At 42.6% G+C, this 21,614-nt stretch overlaps 1 protein-coding gene across 7 annotated transcripts in view; it reads right to left on the bottom strand.

Annotated features, from left to right (window-relative positions):
• The window catches only part of LOC125448620 (neuroligin-1-like), a 404,881-nt gene that overhangs the window by 158,132 nt on the left and 225,135 nt on the right, over positions 1-21,614 (bottom strand). For 5 of the 7 annotated variants that reach the window (XM_048524028.2, XM_048524026.2, XM_048524029.2 and 2 more), the window contains one exon: positions 5,994-6,050. The exons of the other annotated variants lie outside the window; for them this stretch is intronic. In XM_048524028.2, coding sequence (XP_048379985.1) covers positions 5,994-6,050 — 57 coding nt within the window. The remainder of the gene's footprint in view (positions 1-5,993; positions 6,051-21,614) is intronic. 7 annotated transcript variants of the gene reach the window in all.

The raw sequence follows: 21,614 nt of genomic DNA, 5'->3' as shown, positions 1-21,614 counted from the left end.
ACAATGATCAATGGATTTTGGAGATCTGGAGATCAATGGGGAATGGTACTAGACAGTATTGAGCAGAAAATGAGAAAGGATTAATTTAAAGGAACTGAGGTGCAGTCAGCAACAGAGGTCTAGCCTGACCAATTTCAGAGCACAGGACAGTGACTGGGGGAGGCAACTAACATGGAGGAGAGCAAACAATGTAGAGTGACCACAATGAGATACCTGGAGAGGCACAGAATGAAACAGGAATCAACTGGCTGGTGTGGGTCAGGAAAACAACTGGAGGAGTGCAGAGGTCTCAGATGTGGGCAATGGTTGGGAGATTAGAAAGCTGTCTAATGAGGATGTGGAGGAAATTGTACACAATGCAAAGAACTGTTAAGTCACAGTGTTCCCCCAGATCAGCAAGTCAAACAGGCCATTAAGTATAGGGGTGCTGGGCAAGTGAGGCTTGTGCAAGTGAGTGTTTGGATGAGGTCCTGCACCTTTCAGGTAGGAGATGGAAAATCAGTTATTGAAATTAACATTTCAGAGCAGTAATGAGGATTTCATTGGCAGAGGAGCTGCGACAGATGAACAGGATTTTAAGTGTCCTACAACAGTTGGAGTAGTGGAGATTTGTAACATTCTAGAACCGTGATCTGGAAAGCCCAGTACTGCAATGCGAACAGATGCAAAGCAGCCACGATTCAAATGAGGAGGCGCGATCCATGGAGGTGGCAACAAAGACCTGGAGCAGCTGGGGAGCAGAGCTGGCACCATAATCTGCGATCAGGAACTGAGATCAGAAGCCATTAGCATCAGAGGTGGAGCAACAAGGATCAGGAACAAAGATCTACAGTGATTTGAAACTAAGATCCAGAGTGATTAGGAGCTGAGATCTTGAAATGGCCAGAAACTGAGATGTGGAGACACTAGGAACTGAGATCTGAGAAACCAGGAACCAAGATCTACAGTGAGGAATGGGATCCAGTGTGGTTAGGAATTTGGATCCTGAACGATCAGAAATTAGCATCCAGAATGATCAGGAATCAAGATTGGGAGTGATTAGGTATCAGGATCCACTGTGATCAGGGAATGGGCTCAAAAGACAAGACCTAGAGTGAGCAGAAACCAAAGCCCTATCACAGAGGTCTGTAGGGATCAGGAACAGAGGCATGAACGGAAATCATATGTAGCAAGTATCAGGCTGAAGGACCGAGATAGGCTGGGAAGACAGATCTGGGGTGATCCCCCATGGAGATCTGCACAGTAACAGAGTGGGCAGTGGTCATCCGGAAGAACCAGGAATGGGTTGAGAATCATACAACATGGAAACAGACCCTTTGGTTTGGAAAGGCAACAACTGATTAAGGATAGTCAACACAGCTTTCTGCATGGGAAACTTGATTGAGTTTTTTGAAGAAATAACAAAGAGGATTGAGGGCAGAGCAGTAGAAATTATCTATATGTACTTCAATAAGGTGTTCAACAAGGTTCCTCATGGTAGACTGGTTAGCAAGGTTAGATTACATGGAACACAGGGGAAACTAACTATTTGGATATAGAACTGACTCAAAAATAGAAGTGGTGGTAGTGGTGGTGGTGGAGGTTTTGCTTTCCAGACTGAAGACATGTGACCAGCGGTGTGCCGCAGGCATCAGTGCTGGGTCCACTGCTTATTGTCATTTATATAAATGATTTGGATGTGGACACAAGAGGCATGGTTAGTAAGTTTGCAGATGACACCAAAATTGGAGGTGTAGAGGACAGCAAAGGAGGCTACCTCACTGTACAGCGGATGATATTAGATCTCGAGATCTGGCAGATGGAGTTTAATTTAGAAAAATGTGAGGTGCTGCATTTGGAAAGGCAAATCATGGCAGGTCTTAAACACTTTTAGGTAAGGCCCTGGGGAATGCTGAACAGTGAGACCTCGGAGTGCAGGTTCATAGTTCCTTAAAAGTGGAGTTGCAGGTAGATAGGATAGTGAAGAATGCATTTGGCATGCTTGCCTTTATTGGTCAGTGCACTGAGTACAGGAATTGCCTGCATTTGGCCCATATCCCTCTAAACCCTTCCTATTCATGTACTTCTCTAAATGTCTCTTAAATGATGCAACTGTATCTACATCATGAACTTGCTCTGGCAGTTCATTCCACATACGAACCACCCTCTGTGTGAAGAAATGGACCCTCAGGACCCTTTTAAATCATTCTCCTCTCATCTTAAAAATATGCCTCTAGATTTGAACTTCCCTACTTTAGGCAAAGTAGCTTTGCTAGTCATCTTCTCTGTGCCCTTCATGATTTTATAAGGATGCTGGCCTCATTTCCTGTCATAACACAAAAACAGAAGTTGGTGAAAAAGCTCAGCAGGTCTGTGAAGAAAAAATCAGAGTTAACGTTTTGGGTCTGGATTTTCCAACTGATCAAGAATCTACCCATCTAGCTCAGCATTTAATATCCCCCAGAATTTTGCCCCTACAGCTCTAGATGACAAGAACAGGGCATTCATAATGGAGAGGCAATTGTCTCATGGAATTATAGTTAAACTTTTAACCCAGGTAAGATCATATTCTGGAGTCCCAGCTTTCAATCCTGCCAAGGTGGAATTTGAATTCATATGGAAAATCTGGAATTAAGAGTTGAATAGTGACCATGAAACTGTCATCAATTGTTGCAAAATCCCATTTAGGACCATAGGAACAGGAGTAGGCCCTTCAGCTCTTTGAACATGTTCCACCATTCAATGAGATCATAGTTGATTTGTGTTCTAAATCCATATTCCTTTGGCCCATATCTCTTCATATATTTGCTCAACAAATATGTATCTACCTCAGATTTAAATTTAATGACTGATCCAGCGTATGTTGCCATTTGTGGAAAAGAGTCCCTAAACTGCTACCATATTTTTTGTATAAGAAGTTCTGACAGTCTCAGAAGTAAAGGGCATCAATTTGAGACTAAGGTGAGGAGGAATTTCTTCTCTCAGAGGGTTGTGAACTTTTGGAACTCCTCAAATAGTGAGCAAGGGAGTGGAAAACATGGAGCTCGGCTACCCAAGCAATGGATCTGAAATAGCGTTCAGGAGTTGACAAGCAGGATATATACTATCCAGTTATAGATATCAAGAACAAAGAGCTCAGTAACAAAGATCTATATTGGATGACACATTCAGTCAAACAGGCTTAAGGGGCTGATTGGCAGAACATGCTCCTATTTTGACTGTTTGTATGAAATTGGGCATGGAAAAAGATGTTGATTGGCCATTAATTGAGATCAGGAGTTGTCAATAATAGAGACTTGTGTTGGACAATACTGGAGGAGCAGATCACCGCAGATGCTGGAATCTGTACTGAAAAAAACTGCTGCAAATCACAGCAGATCAGGTCGCATCCATGGAGAGAAAGCAGATGAAGACTCTGATGAAGAGTTATCTATGCATGGAGCTTCAGTCTGCTCTCTCTCTCCACAGATGCTGCCTGATCGACTGTGATTTTCAGCATTTTTTTTCATTTTCAGGTTAAACCTGGAGGCTTGGATCAACTACTAGAAGAGATCAAGATTGGGCAAGTAATGGTGCTCGTCCAGCTACTCAAGCATTGACAAATCAAAAAAAGCATGGAAAGGTAATGGATCACTGCAACTGGAAGGTGGAGACATCAACCATCCTCTGGAGCAGGAGGCAGGAGCAGAGTGAACACTGGGAGTGGGATGTAGACAGAATCATAAACAGATGGAGCCAGAATGAGCAGTCACAGCTTAATGACAATGTTAGCAATTGAGACTAATTGGGTCCCACTCACCAGATTCTGCTTCTTCGGAACAAGGGACCAGTTCCATCTTCGACAGTTGTTAAAGCTACAAGCTGACAGCTGAGGTCACCAAGTCTCCTTAATTTCTACACAAAGACAACTTTCAATTGGGCAGATTCCAGGGTTCGGAGAGATTATGATTGGACCATAAATTGCCCTCCTACATCGATTAGTAGATAGTCAGCCAGAATCAGTGGTTTGAGAGTGATCAACAACAGATCTGGAGTGAAGTGCCACAAAGATTTGGAGATACTGAGGGCAGAGATCCAGGATGATCAGGAACAGACCTGAGAGGGCAGATACAGAGGCCCTGAGTAGGTTTGAAAACAGATGGTATGGTCAGGAACAAAGAGGGTTGAGTGATCAGGATCAGAGATCAGAGATCGGGACTGAACAGAAATGCAGACCTGAAATGGTCAAGAATAGAGATCACGAATGTTTTGGGACAGAGGACCAAGAGATGGAAAACATAGATGTGGAGTGAATAGGAACAGCAGTCTAGAATAAAACAAAGTGCTGGAGAAGTTCAGCAGGTTTGGTAATGACCATGGAGAAAAAGACAGAGTTAATTTTTCAAATCTTGTACGACTCTTCTCCTCTACAAGGTATCCAGATCTATGGTGCCATGTTCAGACAGAGATCAAGCATGGCAAGAAGCAAAATATGGAGTAGTCAGAGTGGAGAGGATCACAGATCTGTAGCGGTCAACAGCAGAGTTCTGGAGCACAGATCCAGAGTGAGCAGGAGCATAAATCTGCAGCAAAGGGTAATATGGATGTGAAGCAATCAGCAATAGAGATCTGGGGTGATCAGGTATGAAATGTGGTGACTCACAATGGAGTGATCTCAAGCAGAGATCTGGAGCGATTAGGAGCAGTAATCTGGAATCAGACTGATGACGTTTCATGCTGTTTTAATCCAGGTTTACAGTCACTGCCTCAGATGCCCTTTGAAGCCCCCAGCAAACCATGCAACCTGTGACCTGGGAACAGCTGGAGTCACATCAGGGCCTGTTTCAGAGGAACAATAGGGCAACTGGTCCCAAGTGGCCGCCTTCTATGCCAGAATGCCAGTGTGATTCTGTTACAGGCCAGCACCTGGAGTTCAAGCAAGATCTGGCAGCTCCCCACTTCAGCACATGGAGTGCAGCAAAGATGCTAACGGTTGGGAGGAGTGCTCACTGGGGCCAAGGCACAAAACATCTCCGTGTGACTGAAGAGATGTCTTCCCAAAGCTGCAAATGGCAGTCAAAACCACTGAATTAGAGTCCAGAGCCACCGACATGTCAGATCCTCACACCATCTAATGTCTGGGTTACAGATGGACATGTATCATGGAATCATAGAATCCTTACAGTGTGGAAGCAGACCAAGTGGCCCACCAAGTCCATGCCAATTCTCAGAAGAGCATACACAGACCTACCCTGCATTTCCCATGGCAAATCCGCCTAACCCACACATTTTTGGACCATGGGAGGTATCTGGGACACCTGGAGAAAACCCAGGCAGAGACAGAGAATGTACAACCCACACAGTCGCCAGAGGGTGGAATTGAATCCAGGTCCCTGGCATTGTGAGGGAGCAGTGTTAACCACTGTGCAGTTTCAGAGCTTAGTCGCAGACGACAATGATCAGGAGTGATAGGAGGAGAAGGAATGGTCGAAACCCACCGTGAGCTCTAGTCACTTAACAACCAATACTTTTCATCAATACACCCGAAGGTGAGACACACATGCATACAACATACACACTCACACCCAAATGCACACTCAAAACAAAACAAAAGGACAAACAATGATTATATAACCACTATCACCAAAAACAGTTCATCAAACAGGTCTTGGGAGCAAGACGGCAGACCAGGTTCAACCATCAAGCAATTTAATTTCTGCATTTTGTTCTTACAAAATTTTAAAAGGAACAATTTTCTTGCAAAACGCCGCTCTCAAAAGCTTACAGAACATGAAAACAACCGTATTTTTATATATATATACATATATATATGCACACAAAAAAAAACTACTGAAAAGAACAAAAAAGCACATTGTAAGAGAGTGCAAAAAGTTTCGAAGATGTTAAAAAAAAGGAAGAAGCTTTGGAAATAAAAGATTTTATTTTGTTTTTTTCTAAAAAAAAAGAAAAAATTCGAAAGAGGGTCGTGGGGTTGGGGTGGGAGGGAATTGTTAACATGCATTGGAAAAAAATACCTTCATCTTCAAGACTGCCAAATGCGTCGTTATCATCTGATTTTTTTGTGAGTGGACCTAGGACCAGAAAAAAACGGGAGGAGAGAAAAAGAGATTTCAAAAAACAACATTTTGTGCTTTTTTTCTCAATCATTTGTTCTTTTTTTAAAAAAAAGATACAGTCAAGAATTGATTGCACAAAAAACCTAAGAAGATGATTCAATTTGTTCTTTACATAAGAAAAAAAAAGACAAGCATCAAAACACACAAGGCAAGACACTTCTGTTTTAAAGTCAATTTGAGCAAGAGAGAGAATAAAAAAAGTTAGACAATTCAAAAAGAACAAAGTTCACATTCCACCCCTCCCGCCCGCACCCCACAAACACAAAAAAAAGAGAAAACTGGATTGACAAGAAGGTCAACCGACTTCATGTGCATTTTCTCAAGAATTCACTCACATCAAGATTTTTCTTCTCACAAATATGAAATCTTGGAATTTTTGAAATCTTGGATATTTTTCCCTTGAACCCACTCAAAAATATTTCAAAAGTCAATGTTTGTCATTCTGGCCCTTAATAATGTTTTAGTTTCTGTTCGCTCTTGGCCTCTCTTCCCAGGGACTGTCGAAGTATTTTGGATCCATGTTAGAGATGCACATTACCAATAAACATTTGAAAGAAAAGCTTTTTTCATAAACGATCAAAAATCAAAAAAAGAAGAAAACTCCTCACTGACCCTGGGCAGCCATTTGCATCATAGGGTCAATGGTGCTCCTCAGTGGCCTGTAGATTAAGGCTTCAGGCTTGCACGCCTCAATACGTTGCCACAGTCACTTGACAAGTATCCCATTCTTGTAGGCAATAATAATATGATAAAAGATCCGGGGGGGTGGTGTCAGGGCATGGGATTGGGGTTCCAAATAAAACTTATCATCTTCAAATAACGCAACAGAAAAGGAAACTGAGCAATTGTGAATAAAACGTAGATAAGCCAAGCCCCATCTCCGTGTGCCTGCTGGCAACGGACAGCCTCAGACATTCATCACCAGGACTACCCTGAGCAAAGGCACTCTCTGAGGTACTCAGTGGAGCCTTAGCTTGTTGGAAGAGATTGGGATCCTACTCAGGGCAGAGGACAAAGAGAAATCTCTCTTCCTCTAATTCTAGGTAGGCCCTGGCCTGACTTCAAAGGACTTTGATAACAAACCAGCTGAAAAATTTATTTTTTAACTTCAGAATATATGGTGATCAGGGCAAAGGATGAAGAAACTATTCTACTAGGGCACTAATATGTAACTGACCAACTGCTAATTTGTTGGGAGGCCAACTGATTTATCAATTTTGACTCAGGCTTCAAAGCTGGCTAGGCTGATGTCAAGAGTCATTTATCTATTATGAGAATGCTTTATCCCACTTACTTAGTTATCAACATTTGGTGAACTCCTAACTCGAATATTGTAAAGCTGGACAATACTTCAAATATCTACTAATGATGCATTGTTCCTGTTCGATTTGGTGTTGAATTTAAGTAACACAAGTGAGTCTCTTATCACAGTAAGCCAGAATATCCAGTGCTTCACTGTTGAACTTATGAGATGGACTTATGAGTTTGTCGTCACAGATATGTAAATTAGTGTTCAGAATACTGTGGGTGATGTTGTGTGTATGGACTTTTGGAACAAATACAACAAAGGTCATTTTAGCTAAGTGAAGGCCAGCGGAATTAGAAGAATGGTTGATAGCATGAAAATGGGATTTACAAAGGGGACAGAAAGCAGGAGAAACCACTATTTTTGAGACTAGAAGTGTAGAGTGACACATTGAAGACAGAAAAGTTAATATAAACATGTACAAGGGTGTGGGTGGCACTAGGGTATGGGTGGGGGAAGGGGTGGTGTGAATACGGGTATATTCACACAAATCCTTGAAGATGGTCAATCGACAAAAAAGCCAATAGAGCTGCTGGCTTCATAAATCATGACACTGAGTCCAAAAGCAAGGGGGTTATGCCAAACCTGTTATAAACCATTAATTTGGCCTTGGCATCCAACTTGTTTGTGGAAAGGGGAGTTCTTCCTGAACCTTTACCCATCCTGACTCCATTTTGGTTTGCAACCCACAGTTTGGAGACCCTGATCTAAAGTGAAATAACTCCACAGTGGCCGGTGTCCTGTTACCAAGTCACCCTTTATTTACATGTGGAGAATCCTTGACACTGATCCAGCTCCCTCAAAGCCAGCTCTCAGAGTGAACAGGGTCTCTGACAGTTCTGTTCTTATCTGTCGGCCAGGGCTCCCTGATTGACCTAGATTAACAGCCCCAATCAGGAAACTCACATTCTAAGAGCTCCACCTGGCTGACCTCAGTACACTCACTATATCCCCCAACTCCGAGTCCGCGGACATAGGTCGGTTCTTTATTTTGTAGCTCATTCTGGAGCGTTTTAGCACCAACTCTGCCTCGGATACAGGCAGCATGTAATGCACAGTAGCTCACCTTTTGTACCCAGAACGTCTCACAAAAAAAATCATTCTCTTCTTCAGGTGGCAAAGGCGTTGAAGCAGTGACATCTGCCCTGTCCATCTCAGGTTCCACGGTATCTTCAATGTTTGATAGAAAGGGAGAACCCATGGGTTCCAGAACAGTCGGAAAGGTTGTCAAGGAGCCAGGCACGTTTTGATCCCACACCATTTGCGAGTTTGCAGCTTTCATATGATCATTGTGCTTGCTCAGGATCATTGAACCTATCTGAACCTTATACACCCCAGACCTAACCTCACATTGACCATGCCTCTTATCGAAACAGGGCCATTGCCATGGTTCCTACACCAAACTTCATCCTCTGAAGTAAACTCTCTTGCTTAGGGGAGTCTTGAGTCCCTGGTATTCCCTGATGCCAGTTAACACCCTCACGACCACCTCCCACCCCCTTCCCCCCACTGTTCCAAAACAACCAGGAAGATCAGATTTAACCTGCTGCAGAGTCTTCTCCCCATCAGTGTCCCTGCTGGAGTTATCCCTACTGCTGCATGAGGGGTGGTCCTACAATCAAATAGGAGCTGGGCCAGGTGTTGGCACTGAGTGAAGCTAAAGGGTGTTTCTTTAAGCCTGTCTTCAAATTTTGGACTGTTCTTTCTGCCAGACCATTGGATGATGGATAATATGAAACTGTCCTTGTATGCGGAATACCACTCAAGTTTAAGAAACACACAAAATTTCTGCTGATAGACGAGGATTCATTATCTGCGACCAACAATTCTGAGAGCCCGTGTATTACAAAAAAAGTGTGCATTTTTCCTATCACCCTCCCTGTGTTTGATAAATGAACCCTATGCATGTTCAACCATTTTCAGTGGACATCCACAGTGACGAAGAACATTGAGCCCATGAAAGGACTGCAAAGTCAATATGTAACTGAATTCAGGGTTTATTCAGCAACTCACAGGAGTATAGAGGAGCTGCTGGCAGTAAGTTTTGTCCTTGCTTGTACTCTGGGCACGGCCCACCAACATGGCTACGTCTGCATCCAATCCTGGCTGCCAAACATAACTTCTTACCAACATCTTTATTTTGGAAGCCCCTGGATGACCTTGGTATAGTTCAGCAAGTATCTAGCAGCAACTTTTGTTTGGGGTAATCACTCTCGCTCTCCTTAACAAATGCCATTTTCTCCTCTGATCTGGTCTCTCCACGTCCAAAAATGTTTCAATTTTAGTTACGATGGCCCTTTGGATTCCTCCATCACCACCGATTGTTTCAGTTTTGCCAGGACTGGATCTTCCTGGATCCAACATCTGATATTGTCAGATATGACTGGAAGCGTGTGCAGAAGATATGGTTTCTTGAAGTGGCTGTACCACCCCAGGTGTTTCTGCCAGTAGGAGGCAGCTTAATGCATCTGCTTTTGTTATTTGGCCTCCCAGATGGTATTCAAACTTTGTAATTATACGCACTTAGTATTACAGCCCACCACTGGTACTGCCTGAAGCTAAAGGTGGTACTGGCTTGTCCTCTTTAAGTAGACCTAGCATGGGTTTGTGGTCTGTTATTATTACAAATTTATGTCCATACAGGTATTGCTGGAACTTGCTGACTCCAAATATGACCACTTAATCTTCTTCTCTATCTGGGCATATTAATGCTCTGCATTGGCCAAAGTCCTAGATGCAATTGCTTTCCTTTCTCTCCACTGGGCCACCAATGAACTAATATTACCCTCTTGCCGTACAAGGAGGCACTGCATGCCAATAACAGATCTCATCTGGGAACACAGTGGGCCAACATCTTAGAGGATGGCAGTTGTTTCTTCACTTCCGTGAAAGCTATCACTTGGCTACATAATCATTTCTAAGGCTGACCCTTTTTTAAGAGTTACTGAAAAGGGGCCCGGATGGAAGCCAGGTTATGTATGAATTTTCCATAATAATTCATCAGCTCAAGGAAAGACTTAAACTCTAGTACAGATGTGGCAGCCAGGGTACCTTTGATCACCCTCACTTTATCTTCCAATGGGTGTAACCCGGTCTTGTCAACTCTGTAGCCCAAGTAGGACCTTTGGGGTGCCTGGAGCACACAGGTTTCCCTTCTAAGCCATATACCTGTCTGGGAGAAATGTCTGAGGACTATGCCCAAGTTCGCTAAGTGCTCCTTTTTGATGTTCCCTGTTATTAACGTCATCTAGGTAAATGGCAACCTGGAGTAGACCTTGTAAAATGTTCTCCATCAACTGCTGAAAAATGGTACAGGCTGACAACACCCCAAATGGTAGTCTCGTACATTGGTACAAATCATTAATTTAATGGGTATTAATTGTATCATGCTTCTTGAAATCCTCATCTAACTCCAATTGCAAGTATGTATGGCTCATGTCCAGCTTCCCTGCGAGTTTTGCAGATAAATCTTCTTTAAGATAGATTGGGTATTTATCCAGCTGAAAAGGCCGTTTACCATTGGTTTAAGATACACACAAATGCAAACCACCCACTGGGCTTCACAATTTATACAACGGGTGCTGCGCAAACTGGATTGGTTGATGATTCCTTCGCTTTCCAACCTTCTGATTTCTGCCTCTACTTTTGCACATAAAGCAAATGACACAAGGCAGGCTTTGCAGATTCGTGGATTTGCTTCCTGGTCAACATGCAAGGTGGCCTTGGCTCCTGTGATAGCGCCTAGATCTTCCTGAAAACTCTGAGTATTTAATTAGGATTTCACTCAGGCAGCTATTTTCTCATCTAAAAATGTTGAGCCAATCTAGGTGAATCTTTCTCAGCCAATTTTTACCCCATCAAGCTTGGGCCTGAGCCTTTTACTACAAACAGTGGTTACTGAACCAGGTGTTTCTCATAAGAGAATAAAGTTGTACCCTTCATATGTAGAGGTTCCCTGGCATAGATTCTCATTGTTTCATGGCCACGCCAATATAGACTTCAATTAGAACTGGGTGACCATTTAACTAGACCTTTATTTTTATTGGTTCTGATTTGGATGTTGCTAAGCAATTTAAATGTTCCAAACCAGATGAACTCTCTTCGATACCGGCCCATGAGTTACCTTACTCAATTTAGGTCCTGTGGGAGTCTTTTGTTGTCTCAAGTCCATGTACTGACAGCATCTTACAATGGCTTGCCAGCCTGGATCCTGAAGAAAATTTTAACCGTTTGGCCGAAGCTTAGCTTTGATTTAGGATTTTGCTGTGGGCTGACCTGGAGCCCTTCTGTTCAGGATATATCCTGGGTGAAGCTATGCAACAATCTTCACTCAAGTGGTGTTCCCCAAGCTCAGTCAGACTGGTATGGGAGTCCACTTCCAATGGAACAGCCTGAAACTCACAAGGTCCACTTTCAAATGATAAAGCCAGTTTTAGTGCCTATTTGAAGTTCAGCTCAGTTTCATTTTTGGTTGGTGCTTTTGTATTATGACATCATTAATCCCACATACCAAACAGTCTCTCAGCATCTCATTAAGGGTTAAACCAAAGTCAGATGTCTCTATCAATCGACTTAAGCTAGTCAAAAATCTCCACACGGATTCCCCTGGTTCTCACATTGCCAAGTAAAACTGATAGAATCTCAGAATTAGAGGTCATAACATTCTTCAACTAAATCCAACAACTCTTGAAAGATATTAGTATCTGATGTTTCAAGAAAATCTCGGCTCCTAATAACCAAAAAAGCTATAGGTCCGCAAGCTGTCAATAGAATTACTTGTTACTTTAAACTAACCTAAGGTCATTTTCCCCAAAAAAACCCCATTCTTTCCACACACTGGGCCCATTGTTTGATGGTACAAGCAAATGAGTCAAGCTTTCAAAATAATGGCATGATGTCATAAATGCAAAGATGTACAGATTAGGTTGATTAGCCATGCTAAATTGCTCACTGTATCCGGGGATGTGCAGGCTAGATGAGCTAATCATTGTAAATGCAGAGTTACAGGGACAGGTTGGGGTGTGGGTATGGGTGAGCTGTTCTTTGGAGTGTCAATATGGAATCGATGGGACAAATGCCCTTGTTCCACACTGAAGAAATTCTATGATTTTATGAACTCAACAACAACTGTTGCGTGCAAATATCTTCAAGAGCATGCTTTTCTAGCATCGCCATACAGGCCAATATCCCATCACCAAGTCACCCTTTATTTAAACATGAAGAGTCCTTGATGCTGATCCAGCTCCCTCACAGCCAGTTCTCACAGTGACAGCCCTGTTGTTATCTGTCACCCAGGGCTCCCTGATTGGATCAGATTTTATTTTATTCATTCATGAGATGAGGGGGCTACTAGCTGGGCAGCATTTATTGCCCATCCCTAATAGTTCAAAGGGCAGTTAAAAGTCAACTTTGTTGTGGCTCTATCACACATAGGCCAGACCTAGGTAAGGATGGCAGTTTCCTTCTATAAAGGATATTAGTGAACCAGATGAGTTTTTCTGCCAATCCACCATGGATTCATGGTCATAATTTGACTTTATAATACAGACATTGTTTCGTGAATTTAAAATCCACTATCTACCATGGCAGGATTTGAACCCGGGTCCCCAGAATATTGTTTGGGTCTCTGGATTAGCAGACCAATGATAATACTATGAAGCAATTGTCTCCCCTTAACAGCTCCAATGAGGGAACTCATATTCTATGAGGTCTACCTGGATGGCCTCGTTACAATCACTATATAGAGGTATGATGCTCGCTTAACTACAGAACTGGGGGGCACCATTCAAGACAGAGATGAGGAGAATTTTTACCCTCAGACAGCAGTGAGTCTTTGGGACTGACTTCCCCAGAGAAAAGGGCAGGGACTGCTGGTGAGTATTTTCAAGGAGATAGGTAGATCGATTTATGCCTGACAATGGAGAAGAAGGGGATCTGGGGTAGGTGGAAATGTGAAGTTAAAGCTACAATCAGATCAGATGTGGTTTTATTGAATGGCAGAATAGACTCAAGGTTCTGAATGGGCTACTCTTGCTTCTAATTCATGTCATCATAAGCAAGTACAGTTTTGTGTGCAATTATGAGCATTGCTGATAGGGAAGACATCAAGGACCTTGGAAACAGTGCAGAGAAGATTTACCAGAAATATCCCAGTGGCAATGGAATAGCTCAGGACGACTGAGAATAACTAAGATTGGTGGTGGTGGTTGGTCATTTAATGATGTATCAAAATCATGAGAATCATGCAGTTGTACAGTACCTTGGTGAAACCACACCTGACGTATAATGTGCAATTTTGGTCTCCTTACCAACAGAAGACATACTTGCCACAGAGGGTGAACAGCAAAGGGTCACCAGACTGATTCCTGGGATGGCAGGACTGTTGTACGAGGAGGGATTGTATTCACCAGAGTTTAGAAGGTTGAGAGGGGATCTGATTGAACCGTATCAAATTCTAACAGGGCTGGACAGGCCAAAAGGGCAAGATTTGGGGCGATTGGGAGAAGGGTCCGAGATAACATTAAGACGACATTTGAATTCAGAAAGCTGTTGTGATCTGGAATCCACTGCCTAAGGTGGCAGTGGAAGTAGATTCAATAGGGACTGTCAAAAAGGGGCATGTAGAAACACTTGACTAGAACAAATCTTTGACAAAATTTGCTGGACACAGGGATGATGTTACCCCTGGTAAAAACCAGGGGTCACAATCTCAGTATTCACTGTAGGCCATTTTGACCTAAGATGAAGAAACATTTCGTCACTTGGGGGCCAGCAAACCTGTAGGATTTTCTACTACAGAAAGGTGTGCAGGCCCAACACTGAGCTTATTCAAGAAAAAAAACACACACAGATTTCGAAAAGGTAATGGTGTTAAGGGGTATGGGGAAGAGATAAAGGATTTGTGGTGATTATGTTGGAAGGTAGGGCAGGTATTATAGGCCTTACAGCCTGCTCCTGCATAGACTTGGGGGCTGAATGGTCTTCTTTGGGACTGTAACCATTTAATGTCAAGAAACCAGAACAGCATAGATTTCAGACAATTGGGAAAAGGGATACAGGTAACATAAGGACGAGGTTGGTGTGATCTAGAATGCACGGCCTCCGAGAACAGGGAAGCAGATTCAATAGGAACTGTCAAAGGGTGGGGTGTGGAAAGTCCAAAAAATACTTGACTACAACAAATCTTACATGGAAATGGGCTGGAGCGGATCTATTTGGGTAGCACTACCTAAGTCAAGCATGATGGGCCAAATGGCCTCTGCCAGTACTATATGATACCACAATTCTGTACATTCATTGAGCATTCTGCTTGATGTTTAACTGTGAGCTAACTTTTTCTCTATCAACATTTTTGGCTGGAAACACTGAGCTCAAGTAAAACTTGATATGCATGGTTTAGGTTGTCAGCTGCTTATAAATTCCTGCTTTCTGTTCTAAATCAACAAGAAATGATCTTCACTCCTGCTTTCTGACACATTTATGATATAAACCAATGATCACTTGGTAATATGGAGCATGATTATTGCCACAAAAAGGCATGTTTTGTCAAAGTCTTTCACCTTACTCTTATCAGGACAATTTACAAGAATGTCAATACAGGTGAAACAACATTTTTACATTGCATGGGAACAACATGGTGTTCACCTTTATATTGGTGTTCTTGCAAATGTCCCAATGAGTACAAGACAAAAACCTGGGATAAAACTGAGATCTGTTTCAGCAGTTCACAAAGAATAGATTGTTAAAAATTGTGTCATTTCCTGCACTAACAAACACTGACTCTTGAAAATGCAACACTTGACCAATGATCCTCCGAAAGATTATTCCCCTGCCATCCAGGGACAGCACATGTAAAAGGAAAATATGCGTTGAGTACAATGTGGGATTTGTCAAAATCATCTGATGAAGGCAAGGTTTTATCTTCATGTCTGAGGCAGAGTTGGAAGAGACATAAAAAAAGCTCTGTGCAGCGACCCAATGAGTAGTGCCTGCAGCTAAATCATGACAGCTGACATAAAAAACTATATGCATTTATTCCTGCTCATTCTCAGAGTCATAAAGTTATACAATTCAGAAACAGACCCTTCGAACAAACAAGTCCATGTTGACCATAATCCCAAATCAAACTAGTCCCATTTGCCTGCTCCTGGCCCATATCCCTCCAAACCTTTCCTGTTCAGGTACTTATCTAAATGTCTGTTAAATGTTGTAATTGTACCCACATCCACCACTTCCTCGGGAAGTTCATTCCACACGCAAACCACCCTCTTGAGTAATAAAATTCGACCCCATATCTTTTTAAAATCTCTCTCCTCACAGTTTCAGAATGTGTCCCTAGTCTTGAAATCTCCCCATCCTAGGGGAAAGATAACAACTCTAATTATATTTATACCCCTCATTCTTTTATTAACTTCAATAAAGTCACTTCTCAACTGCCTATGTTTCAGTGAAAGAAGTCCCGGCCTATCCAGCCTTTCTTTATAATTCAAACCTTCCTATCCGGCAACATCCTGATAAATCTCTTCAGAACCCGCTCCTGCTTATAATATCCTTCCTATATCTAAAAGACTGTTGGCAAGCCCGGTTCTAATTGGTCATGCCCAACTGCCCTTGAGAAGGAGACAGGGAGCCAGTTTAGGGTGACTTGAGATGGCTGTGAAAAAAAAAATGGGATTCTAGGTTTTTCTAAACAGAGGGAGGTGGTTAGAAAGCAAGAAAGTTATGTTAAACCTCAATGAGGACTCAATTAGAGGACTGTGCCCAAGGAGTTTTTTTTTCCAAATGTAGTGAGTTGTTGTGATCTGGAATACGCTGCCTGAAACATTGGTGGAAGCAGTTTCAACAGGAGCTTTCTACAATACCACTGAATTAGAGCTGCTCTTTCAAAGATTTTGATCCTGCACCCATCAGGTCATATGCAAGAACGCTAAACTTCAAAGCAACAGGAATTAACACCGCAGGAGGAAGGGACACTAATTGTTTACTAAGTGGTCAAAACAGTGTCATAGGGAAGGTAAGAATTTCAAAAGGGATAACAAGGTGTAGAGCTGGATGAGTACAGTAGACCAAGCAGCATCAGAGGAGCAGGAAAGCTGATGTTTCAGGCCTAGAACCTTCTTCTGCAATGGAACACTTCTGAAGATGGGTCTAGGCCCAAAACGTCAGCTTTCCTGCTCCTCTGATGCTGCCTGGCCTGCTGTGTTTATCCAGCTCTACACCTTGTTATCTCAGATTCTCCAGCATCTGCAGTTCCTACTATTTCTGAAACAATTTCAAAAGGGAAACTAATTTCAAAAGGAAACATTTGTAGCGTTACAGAGAAAGATCTGGTGGGAGAAGGAATGAGGGAGTAAAACACAGCAGAGCCACGTGAGGCCAAATAGCCTGTTTCCATGTGCCTATTATTATCGAAAATGTGGTGGGAAGTACATTTGGGAGTTGGGAAAACTGAGAAGGCTATGGGCCAAGTGCTGGAAAATGAGATTAGAATGGGTGCATGTTTGATGTCTAGTGTGAACATGATGGGCTGAAGGAACTCTTTCTGTGCTGTTAAAAAAAATCTATGAAAAGCATGTTAAGTTATGCAGATAAATCAAAAGGCCTCTTTCTGTGCTGTAAAAATACTTTGACTATATGAGAAGCAAATTAACAGTCACGTAGGCGGCCCTGGGCTACAAGGCAGGAGTGGGTGCAGGAGAGTGGGGAGATGAGAGCATTGTGAGGTGAACAAAAGGGTTACCCAAACATGGAAGCACGCCTCTCTAAGCCCTGGTTTCCAGAGTGTAACAGTGAACATTCTGGACTCTGGATTCAGCGATCAAGGTCAGTGGATTCCATCTTACTAGTTCTATGGAACTTACAGCATTAATTAGCACATGCAAATATAGTTCTGTTACAATCACTGAGACATAGTTGAAGGTAGGACAGGATGCAGGAGTGACGGAGGATGTCCTACAAGTGTCTTCAAATGAGGCGACCTGGCCATTTCAGAAATAAAAGAAGAGTGATTACTTTGCTGGGATTATACTGCAGGCCTCCCAACAGTTAGAGGGAGATACAGGAGCAGATATGGAGACATTTTATAGAAAGATGTGACAGAAAAAGGCTTAGACTTGTAGAGGTCTTCAATTTTGCTAACATTAACTAGGATTGCCTTAATGTGAAAGGATTAGATGGGGTGGAATTGTTAATGTGCATCCAAGAAAGTTTTTTGTGCCAGTAGAAACATAGTCCCACTAGAGATAGGGCAGCACTGGACCTAATCCTGGGTAATGAAGCTGGTCAAGTGGAATAAGTTTCAATGGACGAGAGTATTTTGGGAATAGTGACCATAACTCTGCAAGATTCAAAGTCATTATGGAAGGGTTAAGGACAGCGCAGAATTGTCTAAATTGAGGGAAGGCCAATTTTAATATCTTTACACAAGATCTGGCAAACATAGAATGGGAGGAGCTACTTGCAGCTGAGTTTATATTTGGAAAGTGGGAATCTTTTAAAAGTAGTATAATGAGAACTCAGAGCCAATGTTTTCCTTTCAGAGTGAAGGGAACCTTAGAAGTCAAGGCATGTTTTGAGTCTGATAAAGAAAAGGAAGGAAGCATATGTCAAATAGAGCATTAAAAACAGGGGAGACCCTTGAGAATGTAGGCGGCTGCTTAAAAAGGAAATTAGGAGGTTGGAGGGGTACAAAGTATCTTTGACAGATGGGATCAAGAAAAACCACAAGGTTTTCTGTAAGAACATTCAGAGCAAGAAAATTACCAGATATTTAGTAGTGACCAAACGGGAAACCTGAGCGTGGAACCAGTGGACATGGGTAAAGTTCGAAATTGACACAGGAGTAGATGTTCAGTTGGGATGGTGAGGTTTCAGAATACGGTATGGTTAATTAGTGGGAGTATTAGATATTTTAGTAGGCATGCAAGTGCATAAATCCCCAGGGCATGATGAGATGTATCCTTGGCTGCTACTGGAGGCAAGGGAGGAGATTACTGGGACCATAGTGGATGTACGTAATATTTCATTGGCCACAAGTGAAGTGCCAGTTGACTGAAGGATAACTGGAGAGCTGTTCCTTAGTTCATGAAAGGCAGTAAGGATAGGCCAGGTAATTGCAAACCAATTAGTCTGAAGTCAGTGGTAGGGAAATTTTAGGAAAGAATTCTGAGGGACAGGACTAATTGAGGATCAGAAAGGCAGGGATTGGTCAGGGATCGTCAGAATGGATAAATCAGAAGGAGATCCTGACTAATTTATTTGAGGTTTTTGAGACGTGACTAAATATATTGATGATGGTAGTGCAGTTCATGTGATTTACATGGACTTCAGTAAAGTCTTTAACAATGTCTCACCCAGAAGGTAGGTTTAAAAGGTAAGAGCCCAAGGGATCCAAGGCAAGTTGCAATTGGGATTCAAAACTGACTTGCCAGTAGGAGGCAAAGTGGAGTGGTACAGGGTTGTTTTTGTGATTGAAAGCCTGTGTGCCACAGCATTCGGCGCTGGGACCCTTGCTACTTGTTAAGTATATTAACAACTTGAATGTGAATGTGGAAGGTTTAATTAGTAAGACTGCAGATGACATAAAAACTATTGATAGTGAGGGGGATTGTGAAAAAGTATTAAGGTAGACAAGTGCCCAGGTCCTGATGGGATCTATCCCAGAATATTGAGGGAGGCAAGAGAAAAAAATTGCTGAAGCATTGGCAGACTTTTTTGTATCCTCTTTGGCCACAGGGGAGGTCCCAGAGGACTGGAGAATAGCCAATGCTGTGCCATTCTTTAAGAAGGATAGCAGGAATAATCCAGGAAATTACGGGCCAGTGAGCCTCACATTGGTGGTAGGGAAATTGTTCTCAAAGATTCTCAGGGACAAGTTATATATGCTTTTAGAGGCAAATGGACTTATTAGCAATAGACAACATGGTTTTGGCAGAGGAAGGTCATGCATGGTAAAGGTGAAGTTATATAACATCAGGGGTGAGCTGGAAGATGGATGCAGAACTGGCTTAGTCATAGGAGACAGAGGGTAGCTGTGGGAGAATGTTTATTCGATGTAAGGTTGTGACTGGTGGTGTTCCACAGGGATCAGTGCTGGGATCTCTGCTGTTCATTGTCTACATAAATGATGTGGAGGAAAACGCGGCTGGTCTAATTAGTGAATTTGTGGGTGATGTAAGGATTGGTGGAGTTGCTGATAGTGAGCAGAATTGTCAGACGATATAGATGGAGGCATGGGTAGAAAAATGGCAGATGGAATTTAATCTGAACAAATGTGAGGTGATGCATTTTGGAAGGTCAAGAGCAGGTGAAAAATTATACAATTATACAATGAATGGCAGAACCCTTAGGAGTACTGATATGCAGAAAGATCTGGGTGTGCAGGTCCACATATCACTGAGGGTGGCAGCACAAGTAGATAAGGTAGTAAACAAGACCTATGGTACACTTACATTCATTGGGAGGGGCACTGAGTATAAGGGTAGGCAAGTTATGCTGCAGCTTTATATAACTTTAGTTAGGCCACACTTGGAATATTGTGTACAGTTCTGGTCACCACACTACCAGAAGAATGTGGATGCTTTGGAGTGGATACAGAAAAGGTTTACCAGGATGTTGGCTGGTATGGGGGTTTTAACAATGAAGAAAGGTTGGATAGATTGGGTTTATTGTCACTGGAACACAAAAGGTTGATCTGATAGAAGTTTATAAGATTATGATTGGCATGGACAGAGTAAAAAGTACGAGGCTTTTAACAGTGTGGAGGGACACACTAAGGACACAGGTTCAAGGATTGGAGTGGGGGTTACAGAAAATTCAAGACATGTACGAGGCAAGTTTTTCACACAAAATGGGTGGTGAGTGCCTGGTACACACTGCCAGAAGAGGTGGTGGAAGCAGACACAATAGCAGAATTCAATAGCATGCACCTGGATAAATACATGAATAGGAAGGGAAGAGAGGGATAAGGTTCCTTGAAAGTGAAGAGAGTTTTGGTACAGAAGGACAAAACATGTCAGTGCAGGCATGGAGGGCCGAAGGGCTTGATCCTGTGCTGTATTGTTCTTTGCTCTTTGATTGCTCAGTCTGATCTCGAGCTGCAAATAAACTGGGCAAAACAATGACAGATGGAATTTAATCCTAATAGGTGTGTGGTGATGTGTTTTGAGAGGCCTAATAAGGTAAGTTAGTGCACAGTGAACAGTAGATCCCTAGGGAGTTCTGAGGAACAAAGGAATCTTGACTTACAAGTCCCTGAAAATGTCAGCGCAGGTAAACAGGGTGGTGAAGAAGGCACAGACGATGCTTGCCTTCATTAGACAGAGTGCAAAGCACAGGAGCAAGGAAGTTTTGTTACAAATTTATAAAATATTGTTTTGGTCACAGATAAAATTCTGTGTCCAGTTTAGTTTGCCACACTATCAGAAAGACGTGATTGCTCTGGAGAGGGTGCAGAAGAGATTCACCAAGATGTTGCCTACGATGAAAAGTCTCAGTTATGAGCACAGGCTGGATAGACTGGGTTTGTTTTCACTGGAGCAGTGGAGGCTGAGGTTCGTTGCGGGACAGCGTGGAATATGACTGAGGTATATCAATTATGAGAGGCTTAGAGTAGATCATGACTAACCTCTGGAAGAGTTTCATAATTATGGAGTTCGGACCTATTATCCCAGATGAGTCTAAAACCAGAGGTAATAAGTTTAAGGTGACAAGCAAGTGGTTTAGAGGAGATATGAAAAAGAATTTTTTCACCCTGAAGGTAGCAAATATATGAAATCTGCTACCTGACAGAGTGGTGAAGGCAGATCATCTTGCAATGTTGAAAAGGAATAGCCAGCTATGGGCCACGTGCAGATAAATGGGATTAGTGTAGTTTGGTGCTTATTGATCAGGATACACATGAGGGGCCATTGGGTCTATTTCTACACTGCATGATTCTATGAATCTGGTACCTGGATGCAGTGAGGCAGGAGACAAGCAGGCATTGGAAGTAGCTTGTTGGATTGGGAAGCATAGACAGTACAATGTATAGTCTTAGATGGTTGAAGCAGGACTATGATTCTGGGGGGAAGGAGGTGATATCTTCGGGGTTCAAGTAGGGCTGGGAGGACCCCTGTTCAGGTACAGGTTCAGGCAGCAGTGTCGGGTGGAGATTGGCCTTCCATGAGGGATCTGAAATGCCTAGGATCTCTTTCAAATCTTTGGGATCCATTTTC

The sequence above is a fragment of the Stegostoma tigrinum genome, chromosome 45, assembly GCF_030684315.1.
Source record: "Stegostoma tigrinum isolate sSteTig4 chromosome 45, sSteTig4.hap1, whole genome shotgun sequence".
Lineage (NCBI taxonomy): Eukaryota > Metazoa > Chordata > Chondrichthyes > Orectolobiformes > Stegostomatidae > Stegostoma > Stegostoma tigrinum.
Note: the sequence above shows the minus strand (reverse complement) of the source record. Positions and strands in the feature narration are given on the sequence as shown.